This window comes from Tiliqua scincoides, chromosome 2 (genome assembly GCF_035046505.1).
Source record: "Tiliqua scincoides isolate rTilSci1 chromosome 2, rTilSci1.hap2, whole genome shotgun sequence".
Lineage (NCBI taxonomy): Eukaryota > Metazoa > Chordata > Lepidosauria > Squamata > Scincidae > Tiliqua > Tiliqua scincoides.
This window is the reverse complement of record NC_089822.1, coordinates 62,310,151-62,328,240: the sequence shown is the minus strand read 5'-3', so window position 1 is coordinate 62,328,240 and position 18,090 is coordinate 62,310,151. Positions and strand designations below refer to the sequence as shown.

The window sequence follows — 18,090 nt, the reverse complement described above, 5'->3', positions numbered from 1 at the left end:
CTGGGTGCTAATAGTGCAATCCTATGTGTACACCTTTCCCTCTTTATACATACCTAATCCATTCCTGAAAAAACCCTTGAGTGGTACTCAAACTTTTCTGGCCAGTGGCTCCCTTGACCCCCGTGGCTGTTGGTCGTGACTCTCCATCATGTTCCTGACGGCTGGAAGTGACATCATTAAACAGGAAGTGGCCAGAAATATTAACTATATTAATATAGATTATGTTAATCATATCATTAATTAAATGCAGGTCTTAAAATATATTATTAATACACAGCAATATACATGCTTTATAAATGATCAGCTGCTGATCACTGTTGGAGACAAGATGCTGGAGTCTGGTAAAAAAGTCTTTAACTTTGTAAGCAAACCAATAGAATTGTTTTATCAAATGAACTTTGTGAACAACCAGTCTGACCAACATTACACACACACACACCCCTGTGGACCCCAATCCAACTAGTCATTTCTCCCATTCTCCTTGGATAGGATTGAACCCTTTATTAATTTAATGAAATTAAATTTTTCCAGCAGCTGGTGGGGAAAACAAAAATAAACCATGACAATATAGCAGAGGTGATAAGGGTTTGGTTAGGAAGCTGATTTGTCTCCTATACTAGGAGATGCACAGCTCAAGCCTATGCATGTCTACTCAGAAGTAAGTCCCATTAGAGTCAATGGGGCTTACTCCCAGGAAAGTGTGGATAGGATAGGATTGGGCTGGCAATCACTTCATCAATGGCTGATAACTATTCCCTTCAAATAGTAAGATTCATCACTTTAAAAATACAGCCTCTCCTCTTCAGTCAAACAACAAGATTAATAAATCACTTTAAAAACAGTACCCTTTTTCTGCTCCTGGCCAAGTAAAGTGTGTGCTTGTCTCTCCTGTCCTCCTTTTGCCAACTGCATGGAATCAACTTTAAGACCCCTGGGAAGTGTTTTATTTGAGGAGGGGGAGGAAAGCAGGAAGGTTTGGAGATTGAAAGGGGGGTGTGGAAGATGGAGGGGGTTAAAAAGAGAGATTTCACTTTGATGAGAAGCAATCCCAAGCTGGGAACTAGGAACCAACCAGACAAGGATCAAGGAGGGTTTCTTTCTGACGGTCAGCAAGGGCAAGGACTGCAAACTGAGCATGCTCGGTACTTGCCAAACGGGGGTTGGAGTCGAAGAGCTTTGGAAACAACATGCAGCTAACAAAGGCATCAGCCTCGGAATGGAGGGAGAAGAGGGCGGGGCAGCAGCAGCCACTTTCGCAGCTGAGCAACTCCCATTTCTTCTGCTTTAAAAAAAGCACAGATGATGGGAAGAAGAGGGGCTCGTAATCTGCCCAGGGGTGTGACTGTATCGCTGCAAGAGGACATCCCATGCCTCCCTTTTCAGTTCCTGGCACCTCCATGAAGAGCTGTGCCTCACAGTTTGAATAACACTGCCTTATAGTGAAAATCTGAATAATGAGTACAATTATCACACCAATTTTAATGGGAAAACTCTAATTTTATAACTTGTTCCAAAGCCATTCCAAGTTCACTCTGTTAAGGTTAGATGTTGTAGGGTCCCTGTTTTGTCCCAATGTGAGCAGGTTGCAAGAAACAGCACATACAGCAGAGTACTTTCAAGCAGCAGTTATATTTTGAGCAAGGGATATCAGAAGCAGAGTAGTCAATAAACAGTCCCGGTCAGCACAAAGATCAGTCAGTCCAATGATAACAAATCCCAATCAGTTTCCCACAATACAAAGTCAAGGTCCAATCCACAGTCAGTAATCACACATATACATACAAATAGCCAGCCTCCACAGTCACTGACAGCAGTTTCTCAGTTATCTCCAACAACACACCTACTACTGCACTGGAGGTTCAGCATACTAACCCTTAAGTAGTTAGATCAGCCAATCATTGCAGGCTTGGTAACACCCAGGGTGTGTCTGTCACAGGTGCTTGTTGATTTTTGCTAACTCAGCAGCCTGCACCTGCTCCTGGACCAATTCGTTAGCTGTGTTTCTGTTTCACTCAGAACCCAGAGCTAACACACTCCAAAATCACCCTATCATACTCACAGTAATTTGTAGAAACAGCACAAAAACAGATACACTGTCAAAGGGAGCATGTAATACATGAGCCTTAAAAGTGTGGGGACAAGCTACCCATCAGGCTACCTAGGGAGGGCACCTCTTCTCCAGCCATGCTCAGTCCTCTGAAGGTCCTGAAGTGTGCTTCCTGTAAAGCAGTGATTTTCAACTGTTTTCATCTCACTGCACACTGACCAGGTACTAAAATTGTCAAGGCACACCTACAGTTTTTTGACAATTGACAAGGCACGCCATGCTGTTGGTGGGGGCTCACATCCCCTAATGGCCCTACTAATAAAGGACCCTCCCCCAAATTCCCATGGCACACCTGCATACCATTCGCGGCACACCAGTGTGCCATGGCACAGTGGTTGAAAAGGGCTGCTCTAAAGCCTGCAGAAGTATACCTGAGAAAGGGGGTGCTTCTGGACCTCTGTCCTAGCAGGGGGAGAAATTGAAAAAGAGATTTGACCTCCTGGAACTCCTTCTTGTGCACATGAGGCAAATTCATCCCCTTCTCTGTCTCCAGAGCTCAAAGGGGAGGGGAGATGTATCCATTAAGCAAAATGGGAGGTAGACCTTGCCTCCATGAGAGACTTGGTCCCCCCTGCCCCCCAACATTCACAGTATCTTGGTATAGATAAATGGTATTTAGCAGTCCTAAATGTATGTTATATGTTTGTATGTCTGTGTTTGTCAATTAAAAATAAATTTAAAAAAAAAAGGGAAGGAGAAGCCAGCGCAGGGCAAAGGAGGCAAAGGTGTGTGTGACTTTCAGTACCCCCACCCCATTTGAGTTGAGACAAATCCACAGATACAAAATCTGTGGATAAATAGGCTGTACCTGTATATGTATCATACAAAGTGATATATTTTTAAAAGCAAAGGAATAATTCCTCTGAGTATATCCAAAGAATGTTAAAAACTGCAGCAAAGCCCAAAGCATACTGCATGGAATTTGGGAAAAGGAGTGTGGATGAATGGCAAAGACAGTTGTAATGCTATTTCTTGACAAAAGAAGGAAACGACATTTGCAAAGAATGAAAAGGGAGAGCAGAGATGCTTGAAGAAATGGTGATGGCAGTCTGGATAGACACAAAGTCACAATTAGTATCAGGCTCAGCTTCCAAATAAATTCATCAGCATCATCCAGAGAAAGCTATTTCTGTCCTCAAACACAAGAATGAGGGGGGAAGAAAAGGACGGCATATCTTTCAGTCATATTAAAATGCATTTCATCAGGACCATTCTTGCTAGTTTGCAATCTGACTTTTATGAGACACGCCAATGAATTCACAACAGGCAACTGCTAAGCCCAAAGACGCAACATGCTCTTGATCCCCAGTCTTTTGGTGTGGGAGTAAATCTGAGGCTCAAGAGAGAGTCAGGCTGATTGATTCTGGGGGAAAAAATCTTAACATTTAGTACATTTCTTTTTAATACATAACTTTCTTGTGGCATGCATTTTATCTTTTACATTTCCAGAAAAATTATAAGACGTGATGTACATTTATTAACATATTTATATGCCATCCTTCAGTATAAGTATTCTCAGGACAGTTCACAGTAAGGATAAAAACACTAAAACAAAACAAACTGCAAACAGTAGAGGCAGTTTTCTCACAAATTAGAAGTCTGTGAAAATGCAGTGGTTACCCAAGCCTCCACCATGCCTGTGTATCTTCTTACTACGCCTTTTTTTTTTTTTAGAGGGGGAAGGGTTGGTGGTGTTGGTGCACGTACTAGTATATGCTCATGCACCATCCCACATGCTTTCTGCACCACCCTCTTTCTGCTCACTCCCCAGACCTTGTCAACCTGGGGAGCAAAACAGAAAGGGCAGTGATAGAGGGAGGCAGATGCTGCCACCAAAAGCAGTACGGAGCCAGTTGCTTTCAGCTACCGTCGGCTTAACTGGAGCTGACTGACTCTCAGCTGAGCCCAGAATGATTGAGAACAGCCAACTTGACTGGGCTGAGAGTGACCATGTTGCAAATTGTCAGGCTGGTGGAGGTATTAGACTTGTGTGGGGTATGCACGGAGCAGGCCTGCCGGTCTGCCTCCTGCAATGGCCTCTGCAGCCTGCCTCATAAGTAGGCCAGCCTTGGGAAAATGAAAGTGTGCCAAAAAGAAAAAATAAAATAAAATATAGAAGGCCTCCAGCAAGCCTCCTCAGGAGTATTTCACAGTTAAAAAGTTCTTCTGTTGCAGCTCATTTCACTTTTGATGGTGGGGGTACTGGAAGAGGATTTCCACTGAGAATTTCATGCACAAACAGGCTGGTGTGAGGATAAACGAAGAAAATCAGGGTCAAGCAAAGTGCCTTCTGGCTTGAGACCTGCATCTCTTGCCCATTTCCACTCTGCTTGGCCCTGATTTTCACTGTAGCCCTGTTCTCACACATCTGCTTTTCAGGCCTTTTTATGAACAATCTGCATCTGTTATAGAAAAACTGAGGATTCTGGATTATGACAGTAGCTAATCAGCCAGTTGGAAGAGATTCCAAAGGGAGATCATTTTTCCATTTTATTTTTTCCATAATTTCTCTAAAACACACAATCAAGTGGAAAGAAAAAGTAATCAAAAAGTAATTGGGATGAAAACCTGAGATGTGGCAACCCAGCTCAAGAGCCTGAGCTGGCTGCCAAAAACTGAAGCCTCAGCGTGAAAACCTGCAATTTGAAAACACATAAAAAAATCAGACTCTGTCCTCTGCTTTATATGACATTGGGCCTGGCCTAGGTTTAAACAAATATGGCTGCCGTTGTCACCTGTAATATGAGCCTTGTAATGCAGAAGGGCAATTGATCATCAGCATGCGAGAACAACACATAGTTATGCCATACCTACCACACTGAGGTATTGGTTATAAGCAAACAAGGAAGAAATTATGTAATATTAACTGCACAAAGAAAGTATGACCTTTTTTGAAAGCTGTTCAAATTACTCCTTGGCACGCCCTTCAAATAATCTATTTTGGTGAAAGTGTCTCACAATATTTTAATGTTGGCTGTGTTTGGTGTAGATGAACTTGTCACTTGTAGTTGAACAACACTACAGCTGTACAGCGTGTCATAAATGTTATTTTTAGGACCCTAGTAAAGATTTTTGTGTCATCTCAGGTCTATGGGGAGGGATCATGACTGAGGAGTCCTAATCCCAAATTAAACCAAATAATTTCTCTCACCCCCCCCCTTAAATTAGCACTTATGAAAACATAGGGGAGATTCAGTTTCTAAAGTTGTGGGCAGTCCTTCCTGTATTCCGCTTGTCCTTGGCTTGTCTCTTGTGGGAAGGAAAACAAATCCCCCCCAAAACAGTGCAAGAATATGTATGTGTGTGAGAGAGAATGTGCCTGCATGAAGGAGAGAGAGAGAAAGCGAGTAGAGAGTATAGGGGAGTTGTAAAATGTCTATGGCCAAAAGTAGGTCCCCACACTGAAATTTAGGGTTAGAGGGGAATCCACTATGTTGTGTGATGTATTATCATTTTCAATGGAACAGTTTTTTCCATTGACTAACAAAAAGGGCCATTGTTCTTCCAGATGTATTTATCAACCTGATCCCATGCATGTCTACTTTGAAGTTCCACTGAGGTCAACAGGATTTACTCCCAGCTAAATGTGTATAGGACTGCAATCTTGTTGTTGTTACAGCCCAATCCTAGTTGTTACAGCCCAATCCTAAAGGCGATGTTACTGCCAGGTGCAATGACACCAAAGCAGCTACCGCTTTATCCTGTGGCCTCATGGCAGCTGCCAGAGGTCTCCTCGTCCCCTTCCCCCAGGGAAAACCCACAATGGGGCTTCTCAAGTCTGTGCTGGCGATTTTACCAGCCCAGATTTGAGAGACTCTGTGTTGGACCTTTTGGCCTGACACAGAGTTCAGAATCTGGCAGAACAGAGCAGTAGCACTAACCTGATTTGAGTAAGTACAGTATCTTTTCCCTAGCAGCGTGTGCAGTGGGGAGAGATAAACTGTGGGGGAGAGGAGGATTCAAAATTCCTCACTCATGCAGTCCTAACCCTGTTAACTTTGTATCTCCAGTCATTCCTCTTTCTACATTTTGGAGTATTTCCCCAAACACAGAAGTGTCACATTATGTCTGGTTTGACCCTAAGGGATTGCTTATAAAATGAAAGAGGGAACATACAATCTTTGAAATTAAACATTGCTTTCATAAAGTATGGCTCAATGGGGAAAAGCCTGAGATTTCCTGCTGACTGATCTGATACTTTCTCCTTTGTACAGACAAGCTTGGCCAGTCACTCAGATAATGCAGTGTTCTGCCAACATTTGTCAAGATACAGAGACGTTGCCCTGAATGCCACGGATCATAGAGAGGCAATGGCCATTTGATCAATACTGTGTGTTGCAGCATCTTAAGGCTTTGACATAAATTATGCAATGAAAAGCTGTTCTTCCTCTGAGTTGCTTTTGTACTGGAAGAGAAAGAGAATTTTCTCTAATATGCATGCACGTTAAAATCTCTGGAGCTGCATTTAGATTAAAAATGAGTACTGTTTAGGTCTTCACACTAGTTACAGCCATACAACTGTCTGTAATGAAGATGATCAAGAATTTGATTAATAATGAAATGTATTCTGTGTCTTGCAAGAAGTAAGAATGCTCATGAGACTCTTCAGTGTTCTTAACAGTAGGTTGTCTATTTACAGCATAAGTAATTTTGCACATCTGTCAGCCAACTCAGACATCTAAATTGTAAAGTCAGCATTTGGGGGACCTTTGAGTAGCGATTACTCTCTGGGGCAGCGATTTTCAACCTTTTTCATCACATGGCACACTGACAAGGCACTGAAATTGTCAAGGCACACCATCAGGTCTTTGATAATTTGCCACGGCACACGATGCTGCCTGTTGGGGGCTCACATCCCACTGGCCCTACTAATAAATGACCTTCTCCCAAATTCCTGTGGCACACCTGTGGCCCACTCATGGCACACCAATGTACCATGGCACAGTGGTTGAAAATGGCTGCTCTAGGGGCTCTGAATCTATCTGCAATCAGTGGTCTGCTTTTAACCATGATGCATGAGCTTTTTCATGGATCCTAATATTTAATGCAGTACAAAGCAAGGTTAACCCTATAAAATGATTCTAAATAAGAATCAATTGTTCTTTTACATTTAAATGGACAAAAGTTATTATTCATTTATATACAGTGCTAGTGCCAGTTTGCTGGGTGGGACGACCAAGGGCAAATCCATGCACTGTGCCCACCGTGGCATCACCCTTATACTCTGATGGCACACAGGGTTCTACTGTTTCCATTGTACTGAGGGTTTAGGAATTAGTGCTCTCAAGTCACATGGGCTCCCTCATCTGACATGGCATTTGCTTTGGCATGGGAAAGGCAGGATATAAATTTCTCAAGGAAATAAATAAATAAATTGTGGGAATGCAAAGGGTGGGTGGATATGATTACAACCCCTGGCTCCACTCTGCTCCCATTCATTCAGCAAAAGTTCTAACTAGAACCTAAATGATCAGGAATTACCCTTTTTCAGGGTTCAAGCATACAGAGGGAGAATGTACACATGTACAGTTCTATGTGTGTCGGCTGCATTCAGACTCTCTGCTGAACATGCAAGGGTTGCAGTTTGGGGCCAATACAGGATATGCATATCCACAGGACATGCATATGAAAAGGGACAGGCTTCTGTTTCTGTTGACAAGATGCCCCACATTTTTAGCAGAGTAATGCCAACTATAATCCTCTGCAAGGACATAACACTGTGTTCTAGTGTAAAAATACTCCAAACTCCGACCACTTTCCACAATACTTTAATTAATCAGGGGACAATATAGTATTACATAAGCAAACATACATTGCTTATAGTCCCTGTGTTGCAATTTCCACATGCATTGCCTTGAAAACTAGCAAATCTTTCAGAAGTGGTCTTTTCATAAAGAGGCTTGGATGGGTGAATTCAGGTTGGCAAATGGCATTCTGCATTGCTTTTCATGAATGTTAAGACAAATTGCATTGCTGTCTCTGTGCCAAGCTGTTTATTTCCCTGCTTGCTTACACAGTCGTTCCTGACTTGAATTTTAGCTAATCCACTTAATGGCCAAAACATTCTCTTTGGTTACCCCCCACCCAAGTATTTGGTTACCCCCCCCCACTCAAAGTATTGGTTAAGCCTCATCCAGAGCTGTTCTGTTTTCTTTCTAGTTCCTTCCAGTACATGCTAGAAACATTTTTTAATATCTGTGCACTCACAGGGACACAGGGCATTACACAGGGACACTGTGGCATTACACAGGGACTCTGTGAGATGTCCTTGGTCACCCCAACTACCAGCTCTCCCAAGTGCTATCTGGGCACCACCATCTTGGATCTGAGCCAAAAAGAAGAGGTTGTGGGGGTGCAGTGACTCTGATAAGTTTGGGAACCACTGGCCTACTGTCTTAGACTTGATCCCATTAAGAGACCTAAGGTGGCAGTTCCCAAACTCTCTGAGAGAGGTACTCGGAGAGATTTTGGAAAGCCGTAAGTGTGTGCGGGAGTAGGGGGATGATGGTGATGTGATCGCTATACTATTGTGCCACTGCCAGTGACAGAAGGGGGGTTTAGACATATCTAAACCGGTGCCTCCAGGGGGTGTGGGGAGCTCCACAGACCCTCTGCTGAGCACCCTGCACCTCAGAAAAATTGAAAATAGCAATTGCGACCCACTTCATTTGCGATTGCAAAACAGAAAGTGGGTTGCGATTGCTATTTTTAACTTTTCTGAGGCACAGGGAGCCCTGCAGTGGGGTCAGTGGGGCTCCCTGCACCCCTTGGAGGGCAGTGCTAGCTTAGTCTAACCTTCCCTTTTGTCCCCAGCAGCGGTGTAATAGTGGCGATCGCATTGCTGCCATCCCCATCTCTTAAGGGGGCAGAGACACAGCTTCCCAGGCTGGGGCATCACAACATCCCAGTTCGCGAACCTCTGATCTAAGGAATTAGTGACCATCACCCTTATACTCACACAAAGAGATTTATACAAGCTGCTGCTTTCTTCCACTGTCTTTTTTTCTCCTACTTTCCTGCCTGCCTTTCACTTCAGCTCTCATCTCTGCCATACTTATCCTGGCCTACACTCCCTTCAGACTGTGGACCTGGCTTTGACCCTTTGCCTGCCCTCTGAGTGGCCACCTTTGACTGTGTTACCACCATTGGGAAGTACTGCATTTCTTTTCTCCTGATGGCCCTAATGTTGCTGTAGCCTAGGGTCTGACTATTTGCCAGTCACTTTATCTCTTGGGCCTCATCCATTTTGCTCCTCTAACTTCCATAACAAACAGGCCCTCACTGCTTCCTTCACGAACCTGCACCAATACTCAACATTCTGTCACTACGAACTGCGAGCCTGGTGAGGCAGCTCTGCTAACAGTGTCTTGCTTCCAACCCTGCTCCTGAAACATACAGCAAAAAATCAACAACACAAAAAACAACATTTGTTGAGCTGTATCCATAGAAGGTTAGCTGTGTTTAAGCATCACTGAAATCAGTGTGAATAACTTATGTCGTGACTAACTTAAGTCCCATTCATTTCAATGACACTTTCGTCATGGGACTGATACAGATATTTTAATCATCCAACTGATGCCACCGTGCGTGCATGAACTGGCCCCTTCCCTCTCTTCCAGGCCAGTTTTCTTAATCATTTGTGTGGGTAGGGAGTTGGATGAATGGTCTCCCCCATAATGTAATGAAAACTGACCGAGGTGCAAGATGAAGGGACAGGATGTGTGTGCACTGTGCAATATATGCACATACATCCTTAATGTCATGGGTCTGGTCAGAGGATTAAAGTATTGCCTGAACTCGTCCATGACAACCTTCCTTTGGTTTAAAGTAATGTAAGCTGCAACCTAAATAATAAACAACTCTAATACAGTCTTAGTAGCTACATTTTAAAGAAGTTGAAATTTGACTATCCTCTCAGTTCCTCTATTGTGGGAGTCACATTCTTTTTTTTTCAATGTGGGGTTTGTGCACACTTCCTTTGAAAGTTTCACTATATAAGGCAAGTTATGCAACAAAATTAAGGCCACAATCCTAACCAACCTTTCAGCATTGACAAAAGAGCAATGCAACTCCGAGGTAAGGGAACAAACAGTGCCTTACCTTGAGGGGGTCTCCATGACTGCCCCCCAACTGCAGGATGTAGCACATGCCCAAATGGCACAGCTATGCCAGTGCCGAAAAGTTTGTAAGGATTGTACCCTAAGTTTTTTTTTAGATCTCTCCTCCTCACATCTTCTTCCAATTATTAGCTGAATTTTCAACTTCTTTAATTTTATTTACCTCATTTCAAAATGCCTTTTAAATTTGAATGTTATGGAGCGTTACCAAATAGGTTTTATTTAAACACTTTCTTATTGTTTAGGTTGCAGCTTAAATGAATTTCAAACAAATAAGTTTTTTTTGTTACTGAATGGATATCATGATGTTACAATAGCTATTGTCCTGATGAGTTAGAAATGCAGAAAGGGGCACAAGTAGAGTCCAAATGCAGAATACAAAATTAAAAAAATGAACAAAAACACCATTCCTCTGAAATTTCTAATGGGGCAAAACTTATTCTTGCCCATATTATGAAAAAAAAAATTGTTATAGATTTTTCAGTACAACTCAGGATGGGAGATCAGCTGCAGTGAATACAGTTCTGGGGGAAGTTTCATTATTTTCAGTATAGATTTGCAAGAAATTTGTGGATTTTTTTTCAAAATTAGGAGATGCTTCCCTCTCAAGAACCTCAAACATCAGGTAAGACCAGGAAATCTGCCAGCTATGCGTTCTATTGTTGTCCTTAGCCTCATATAAGCAGCACGTACATTCACAATGCTTTATGAATAATTATTCATCATCACCATCAGTTTATACCCAACAAGTCTGTGCTAGCAAAAGGCTTTTACATATAAGAAATAATATTAGGCTGCTGTTTTATGTATTGGCTGAAATGTTTCTATTGGCAATAGGGCAGTCTGTCCCCTTGGTTTTCCATCAGTCTTCTGAAGCATCTTTATACGACCTTCCAGCCTCTGGGCCCATTCATGTCGGAGCCTAGATCAAGGAAAAAACAGTCTCATCAGCAAAACCCTAGCCAAAATTGTTCAGATGTCGAGCACTTTTGAGAGATACCAAAGCTGTCCCTTTTCTTTCATCGCCAATGCACTTGCCCTGTGTTAATGCAGCATTAGGTATCTCTCTCTCAGATTCTGGCTTGGGATACAGAGGGAATAGTCATGGCATAACTCATCATCAGCACGAAACCTGGTGACATTGCTAGATTCCAGAGGAGTCAAACACTGGGGAAATGCTGTCATTAGAGATCTATGTTGTCTTCTCCTTTGGGTATTCTCTGGATGAAGCATAACTGCTGTCTGGTAGGAAAAGTCATATAGAAAGTGCACTGGAAATGACATCAAGGAAATAAATGGACACAAACTCTGTTGATGGCACTCCAAAAGCAAACAAAGAACCAAGGGATTGTCAAAGCAATATGCATTCATTTGCACCTCATGTAGGGTCAGGTACACAGGATATATCTCAATGAAATGAACGGCTCTCCTGCAACTTACTGAGAGATATTGTGACTACACATCTCTATAGCACATGTTTAGCATGCACAAGGTTCCGGTTTCAATTCCTGCCATCTACAGGTAGGGCAAAGACCTTTTTTGGAACCTTGCTGCCAATTCTTCACAATGCTACTCTGGATGGCCCAATCTTTTGGGCACACCGTCCTGCCGGAAGTCATCTTCTGGAAGTGCAGCACTGTTTATGACTGTTCCAAATGACCATATACCATTTTACACAGCTGGGACGCCACCACAAGTGGGAAGTGACTGCATGTCAGTGGCCTTCCAATGAGCCCCAGCACTGGCGACTCAGGGTAGGGGATGGGAAGTATGCAGGGGTGGGAGAGACAGGGAAGAAACAGGGTAAAGATTGGGACAGGGAGGGGGTGGATTGAGGCCAAGAAGGGGGTGGTATTGGTGGCAGTGGTGCCATTGATATCCTATCCCCCTTCCCAGTCTCAATCTGCCTTCCCACGTCCACTTAGACCTGTGGCAGAAGATCTTTGGCACAGGTCAGAGTAGACCCATTTAGGCAGCAGAAGCATATCCTGGGGCAAGGGAAAAAATGTTCTCTCAACAAGAGATATCTAGGACTGCCCCACTGTATGGGATGGAGCATGTACTGCAGTGGTGTGACTGCATCAGCGGTTGGATTTGAATTACAAATGCTATATGCTTAGGATCTATAGTGGTAAGGTAGAGAGAGTTGAGGCTGTACATAATGTGACTGGAGACCATTGCTGCCAGGTTAGCTTTTTGCAGGTCTGATGCATCCATAAGGCCAAGTGAAGCAGCCACTTCAGTGGCAGGTTGGCAGGAGGCATCAACCTCAATCTCCTGCCCACCTCCACCACCTCTTTTTCTCACTCTCTGTATTTGAAATGTAAGAGAACAGACTAGAAAGTTGGAGGAGAGAATAGTGGGGGGGGGGGCTAGAGCATCACCCATCACTTTCCTCTTCTCTACCCTTCCTGTTCTGGTTTATTTTCTCTTCCTATTCAAATCCAGAGAACAGGAGGAAGAAGAGGAATGGTGGAGGTGGAGGTGGTGGCTGGTGTGTGGGCAGGTAAGGGCATGCTAACTCAGATGCCCAGAGGTCTTAGGTTGCCCTGGCTTCAGTGGCATAGCTAAGGCATCTGGCACGGGGGGGGGGAACGAACCATTTTTAATACTCCCCATATAGCATAGTTGTGCACCTGTCCTGCTGGGTCTCAGAGGCCTCTGAGAAGCCTTCTGAGACCCAGTGGGGGGCACAATGATGTTGTATATGAATGTGTCAAGCCAAAGGTACCTTAAAAAGTTCAAGGTATCCTCAGCTAGACACCCCTTCAGGCAGGCTACCCAGGGTCCTGTACTACCCTGTTCTCCCTTAGCTATGCGAATGTTTGGCTTTTCAGTGGCTCTATGGACATAAAGCACTTGACAAAGGCAACCCTTTAGGTCTAGTGCGAAATGTCACATTATCACTGCACAGTATACCACTGGGTATTGTTGCCTGCCTCCTTTGATGTTTCAATAAATGCAGTCTGGCCTTTAAAGGCTGTGGGCATTTTCATTTTGCTTCCAGTTTTAGATTACAAATTACGGTTTAACATTTTTTTTTCAGTTTGATCTGCCCTGCAGCAGACGTGGCACTCTCATGGGGGTTGTACTTAAGATCTGATAAATCAGTCAGGAGCATTTCTATTCAAAATGTAGTCTCTCTCTTCCCATGCTGACCAATTGTTGATGACACCATCCCCATGAATGCAAAGGGAATTTTAACTTGTGTTAAATTCTGGTTGTTGCTTGCTCGCAAGCTCAAGCTGTACTAGACAAGAGTTTTGTATTCTGTAAAGCCAGTCAGTCTGCCTAGCCTGCTGAGTTAAGGATACATCATTACAATTATGGGTTGTAGTTGAAGAACTCAAGGCTCTTGTAAAGGTTATTTTGACCAGAGCTACTGGACGTTAGTTGACAGCTTCTGAAACTTCTGATCAAGGGCTATGAAATATTTTAACTATGGCATTTAGTATTCTCACACACAACCTACGATTTACAGCCCAATCCTATCCCTCATCATTAGTGTCGATGCAACTGAGCCATGCAGCATGCTATGGGGGGAGGCAATCAGGAGACCTCTGAGAATTTTAACTTGATCCAGTGGCCCCTATGCACATAGGAGGGCTGCCCTCACCAAAGCAGTTTAAAAAGTTCACATGCAAGAAAAATACGCACACAGAGCTTTCCCAGATACACATGTATTTAATGGGGCAGTTTCCTGATCACAAATGGGTAAGCATCAGGACCCCTCAGTTCTCTGATTACATCTTTCTGGAGCTTTTGGTTACCCTGCACATGCCTGATCTTGTCTGATCTCGGAAGCTAAGCAGGGTCAGGCCTGGTTAGTACTTGGATGGGAGACCGCCTGGGAATACCGGGTGCTGTATGCTTATACCATAGTCTTTCGAGACTGAAGGTTGCCAACCAACCATTGGGTGCTCCCAGATAGCACTGTTAACTTTGGAGGCTTATGTAGATAAACCCTTTTCTGAAGTTCTGTAACCTACACCTGGTGACAACGCACTCCTCAGTCTATCCACTGTTCCTGGGAACAAATATTTTCTGAGGTTCCAGGAAATTTTTGGGCCCTCTCCTTTGGCTCCCGGGCCCCCTTTATGACCCCAGGCCCAGGTGCAATATACTCCTTGCACCCCCTCTCATGGGCCCTGGTGAGATCAGAAAATGTAAGACCCCAGGAAATTTTAAGACCCCTCCTCCTTTGGCTCCTGGTTCTCCTTTTTGGCCTGGGCCCAGGTAACAATTTACCCCCTGCACCCCCTCTAATGGGCCCTACCTAAAGCAGCAAGGATAGCATCAAAAGCCAGTCGGGTTGGACACTGGCCAAGGACCCAAGTGCATCAGAGAGCTCACCTAGCCAGGCAGATATCTGAACTATCAGCACTGATGACAGTATGCAAGTACTCCTGGTGCCATCAGTGGGTAGGTAAGCTGCCCTGGAGGCTCCAGTGTGGGGCTTTGTACTAGGCCAGGGCTTCCAGCATGCAGGTGTGCCAGCACTGCATAGTAGAGCCCCTTTCCTGACAGCTATAGTTTTCTTCTCAGTGCCCCAGACCAATACTATATCCAGGGCCGCCACTAGTACTGTCTGTCCAAAGTGTGACAAAAGTTTAAAAAGAGAAGGTAAAAAAGACTACCCTGCCTGCCACACTGCAAGAAAGACTCCTATAAATTGAAACAAAGATAACAAAAAAAGAATGTAATTTCCCCCAAATGACTAACAAAATGAATATAATTTAAAATAATGAATAATGAAGCAAATGAAGAATTTAATAACGAAAATGAGTTGAGCAATTAAAACCAAGTGTCCTGCATACCCTGACTATCTTATATCTTAATCATTCATGACATCTGCTGGTCCACTTCTTTTTGGAATCTTTAGGGACCAGCTTATTTGACTGCTGAAGTGCTAGGAGCTGGGTGTTCAGAGGGCCCCCTGGAGGGCATTTGGTGAATGTAATGGAAATGCCAGTTTCAGAGCACATGATAATATTGTTTCGTTAAGCACCTTTCATGCAAGACTGACAAAACTACTCACTTATTCAAAGCGCTTCTGGTTATTCGAGAATCTTCAACTTCTTTTTGCCTGGTATGTATTTCAATTATTTCTTCCCAGAAATTCTTCAAGCCATGTGCATCATGGACTACCACACCAGGGCGTTTGAGACCAAGGAATTTAGTCATTTTCTGAAAAGCAAAACAAAGATGTGAAGAGAGCAGTCCCTTCTCTGGGATTACTTAGGAAATAATGCATGCACTACAAAAACGGCACATGTCTTTTTTCTCTGTGGTAAAATGGCAAAAATAAAACCTGTACGTGAAAGTAACCGAGGATATTTATCTGTCCTATGTGCAAAATATCAGACTCTAGTTAAATAAGCTATAGGATTTGACCAAATCTGATATCACCCTCTGTTGGATGGGGTCCTCAGCTAGTGTGTCACCAGCTGATCACTGATGCCCCCTTTATCACCATGTTCATGTACAGGTAATGGACATAGCAAACTGCAAGGTAGAGAAGCATCCCTAGCCACTGTTCGAAACCAACATTCAGTATACTCCAGTAGGGATTTTCTTAAGTTCTTATGAATGCTATTTTGAGGGATTTACCAAGCCCTGACATCCTGGTTTGCTGTGCTGTATAACAGCTCAGTGTTCACAAAGGAATAACACTTGGGCCAAAAATGGAACCCACATTCAATAAATGCCCCCCCCCCCGACACACACATTCTCCATTGCAGTTGCCAAGTCGCCACAGAATGTGGAATCAAACAATCCAAGATAACTACAGCTGCAATTCTAACCACACTTTCCTGAGAGTAAGCCCCATTGAAGGAACTAGGACTTACTTCTGAGTAATCATGGTTAGGATTGTGCCCTGCAAGAGGGACTGGGAGGAGGGGGAGGTCCATTTTATAGTTATTTTGTACAGCCAACACTTACAATCATATGTTGACCTGCAAACTTGAAAATTAGATGTTTTCATTATTTTCTTTTTGTTTCAGACCTGCAACTTAGCCCAGTGTTAGAAAAATGCAAAGATGAATTCAGCTTAGTAGTTTTCGAACATTGTGCTGAAAAATACAAAGATGTGCCTTTTTCAGCTTGAAAACTAAATCTACAACATCGCATTCTAAGAAGTCAGTAGCAAAACTGCTGTTCAGTGTAATGGATTTAGAATGTTTGTCTGCTATATGCAGTTTCACATCAATTGAGTTCACTTTGGGAAAAGCTAGGCGTCTTCATGTGGAATTCTAGAGTAAAGTCATGTTTGAACAGCTAATTTGCTCGGAGCGATGAGTCCATGAAGGATGAATTCAGCCTCCAAAGTTTCAAGAGATAAATCAAAGAAAGAATACTGGTGTTTAAAAGAAGGGTAGGAAATGGATCTCCTACACAGCCATAGTGTCCATGTTTTATACTTAAATGTAGGTGAGGTCGTTTGAATGTAAATTCAAAACAGATAATTGAGACTGAGTCATAACACTGTACTTTATATGATTTTGAGTGAAATGCAAGACATGGTGTCTGCCTTGGGATTTCAAACAGAGTTCACCTGCTTGAGCTAAAATCCCTTTTTTACTTCTATGAGGTAAAATGGATAAAGAGAGCAAAATCTTTGACTTCAGAGAATGCTTCAGTGAATACTTAAGGTGTTATATATTTTGAAACACACCTTCATTAGATAGTGCTTTCGAACAAAAAAAGTTCACAGAGCGGTTTACAGACAAAATCAAATATCAAATGCCCCATCCCACAATCTAAAAAGATGCAGAACACCAGCCAACAGCCACTTGAAAAGACACTGTGCTGGTGTGAAGAGGGATAGTTACTCTCTCCCTGTTAAATATAAGAGGAGCACCACTTGAAAAAGTGCCTCTTCACCCAGTTAGTAGTAAAAGTCTTTAGAGTTGTTTTCTCATTGCTTAGTATTTCTAAAGCCTTCCCCCAGCCAACAAAATAGGTGAAACTGGGGGGAGGGGCGGGTTTTTGTTTTTGTTTTGCATGCTTCAAAATGAAGACATTGGATGGCAAGATGAAATTATTATTCAAATATGCTTTGAATTTGTTTTGAAGCATAGAAATAGCTCCTATACTTTGGTTCTGTACAGGGCTCTGAGTTGGCATCATTTTAATCATGTCCTTTGGGTAACTTCTGAGGCACAGCATTTTTACTCAGGGTGTTGAAACTCCACTTTAGGCACATAGAAATACTCATGTGAAAGACAAAGATGAAGGATGGCAACTGAGATCACTGCTGTTGTCTCTAAAAACCTTTTATAAAGCCTCTTGAAAGTACAGTTAACTCCACCCTCCCAAGAAAAATCTGCATTGCAAACCTCACAATGTGAAACAGGACATGTTGGAATAATTAAAATATAAAAGATCAGAGGAAAATCTCTTACTCTGCTACATGCTGCAAGATAATACAATCATAATCTATCAAATAATTAAAGGCTTACTTTAATAATTTGGAAGCTTCCTCTTCCACCAAAACCCAGGCTTCCTGTCGTTAGTTTTGAAAAGTGCTACTTTTATCTCTAGAAAGCTCTTTTTCTACCAGACTCACAGTAGCCTGTGTGAACCATCAGATATCCTTTCTTCTGCCACTCGTTTTTATTTGGGTTGGTGGCCTGGGCTATTTTTGAATCATTTCTACAGGAGGCAAAGAAACTAATCTCAGTCTGTAAAGTCTACAGAGTATAAAGTGGAACAGCCAGACAGCTACAAGGCATCAAACTCAGAATGCCACATTTGATCTATGCTATAATTTCTGGTAAGTGTCACTGATGTCATAACTTGGCTCAAGGGAAACAGTTATTCTTTGACAAGTGCAGATCGTAGGAACATGATACCATGTGACTA

At 42.9% G+C, this 18,090-nt stretch overlaps 1 protein-coding gene and 1 pseudogene across 1 annotated transcript; one reads left to right on the top strand and one right to left on the bottom strand.

Moving 5' to 3' along the window:
• Positions 1–8,859: 8,859 nt before the first annotated feature.
• On the bottom strand, positions 8,860–17,739 carry FAM240C (family with sequence similarity 240 member C). Its single transcript, XM_066617347.1, has 3 exons — positions 17,688–17,739; positions 15,263–15,411; positions 8,860–11,146 (listed from the first exon to the last, which is right to left on the bottom strand). Exons 2-3 carry the CDS (start codon positions 15,406–15,408, stop codon positions 11,014–11,016), a joined length of 279 nt encoding a protein of 92 aa, XP_066473444.1. The 5' UTR covers positions 15,409–15,411; positions 17,688–17,739; the 3' UTR covers positions 8,860–11,013.
• Positions 13,983–14,096, top strand: LOC136642604 (5S ribosomal RNA; annotated as a pseudogene).
• Positions 17,740–18,090: the final 351 nt, after the last annotated feature.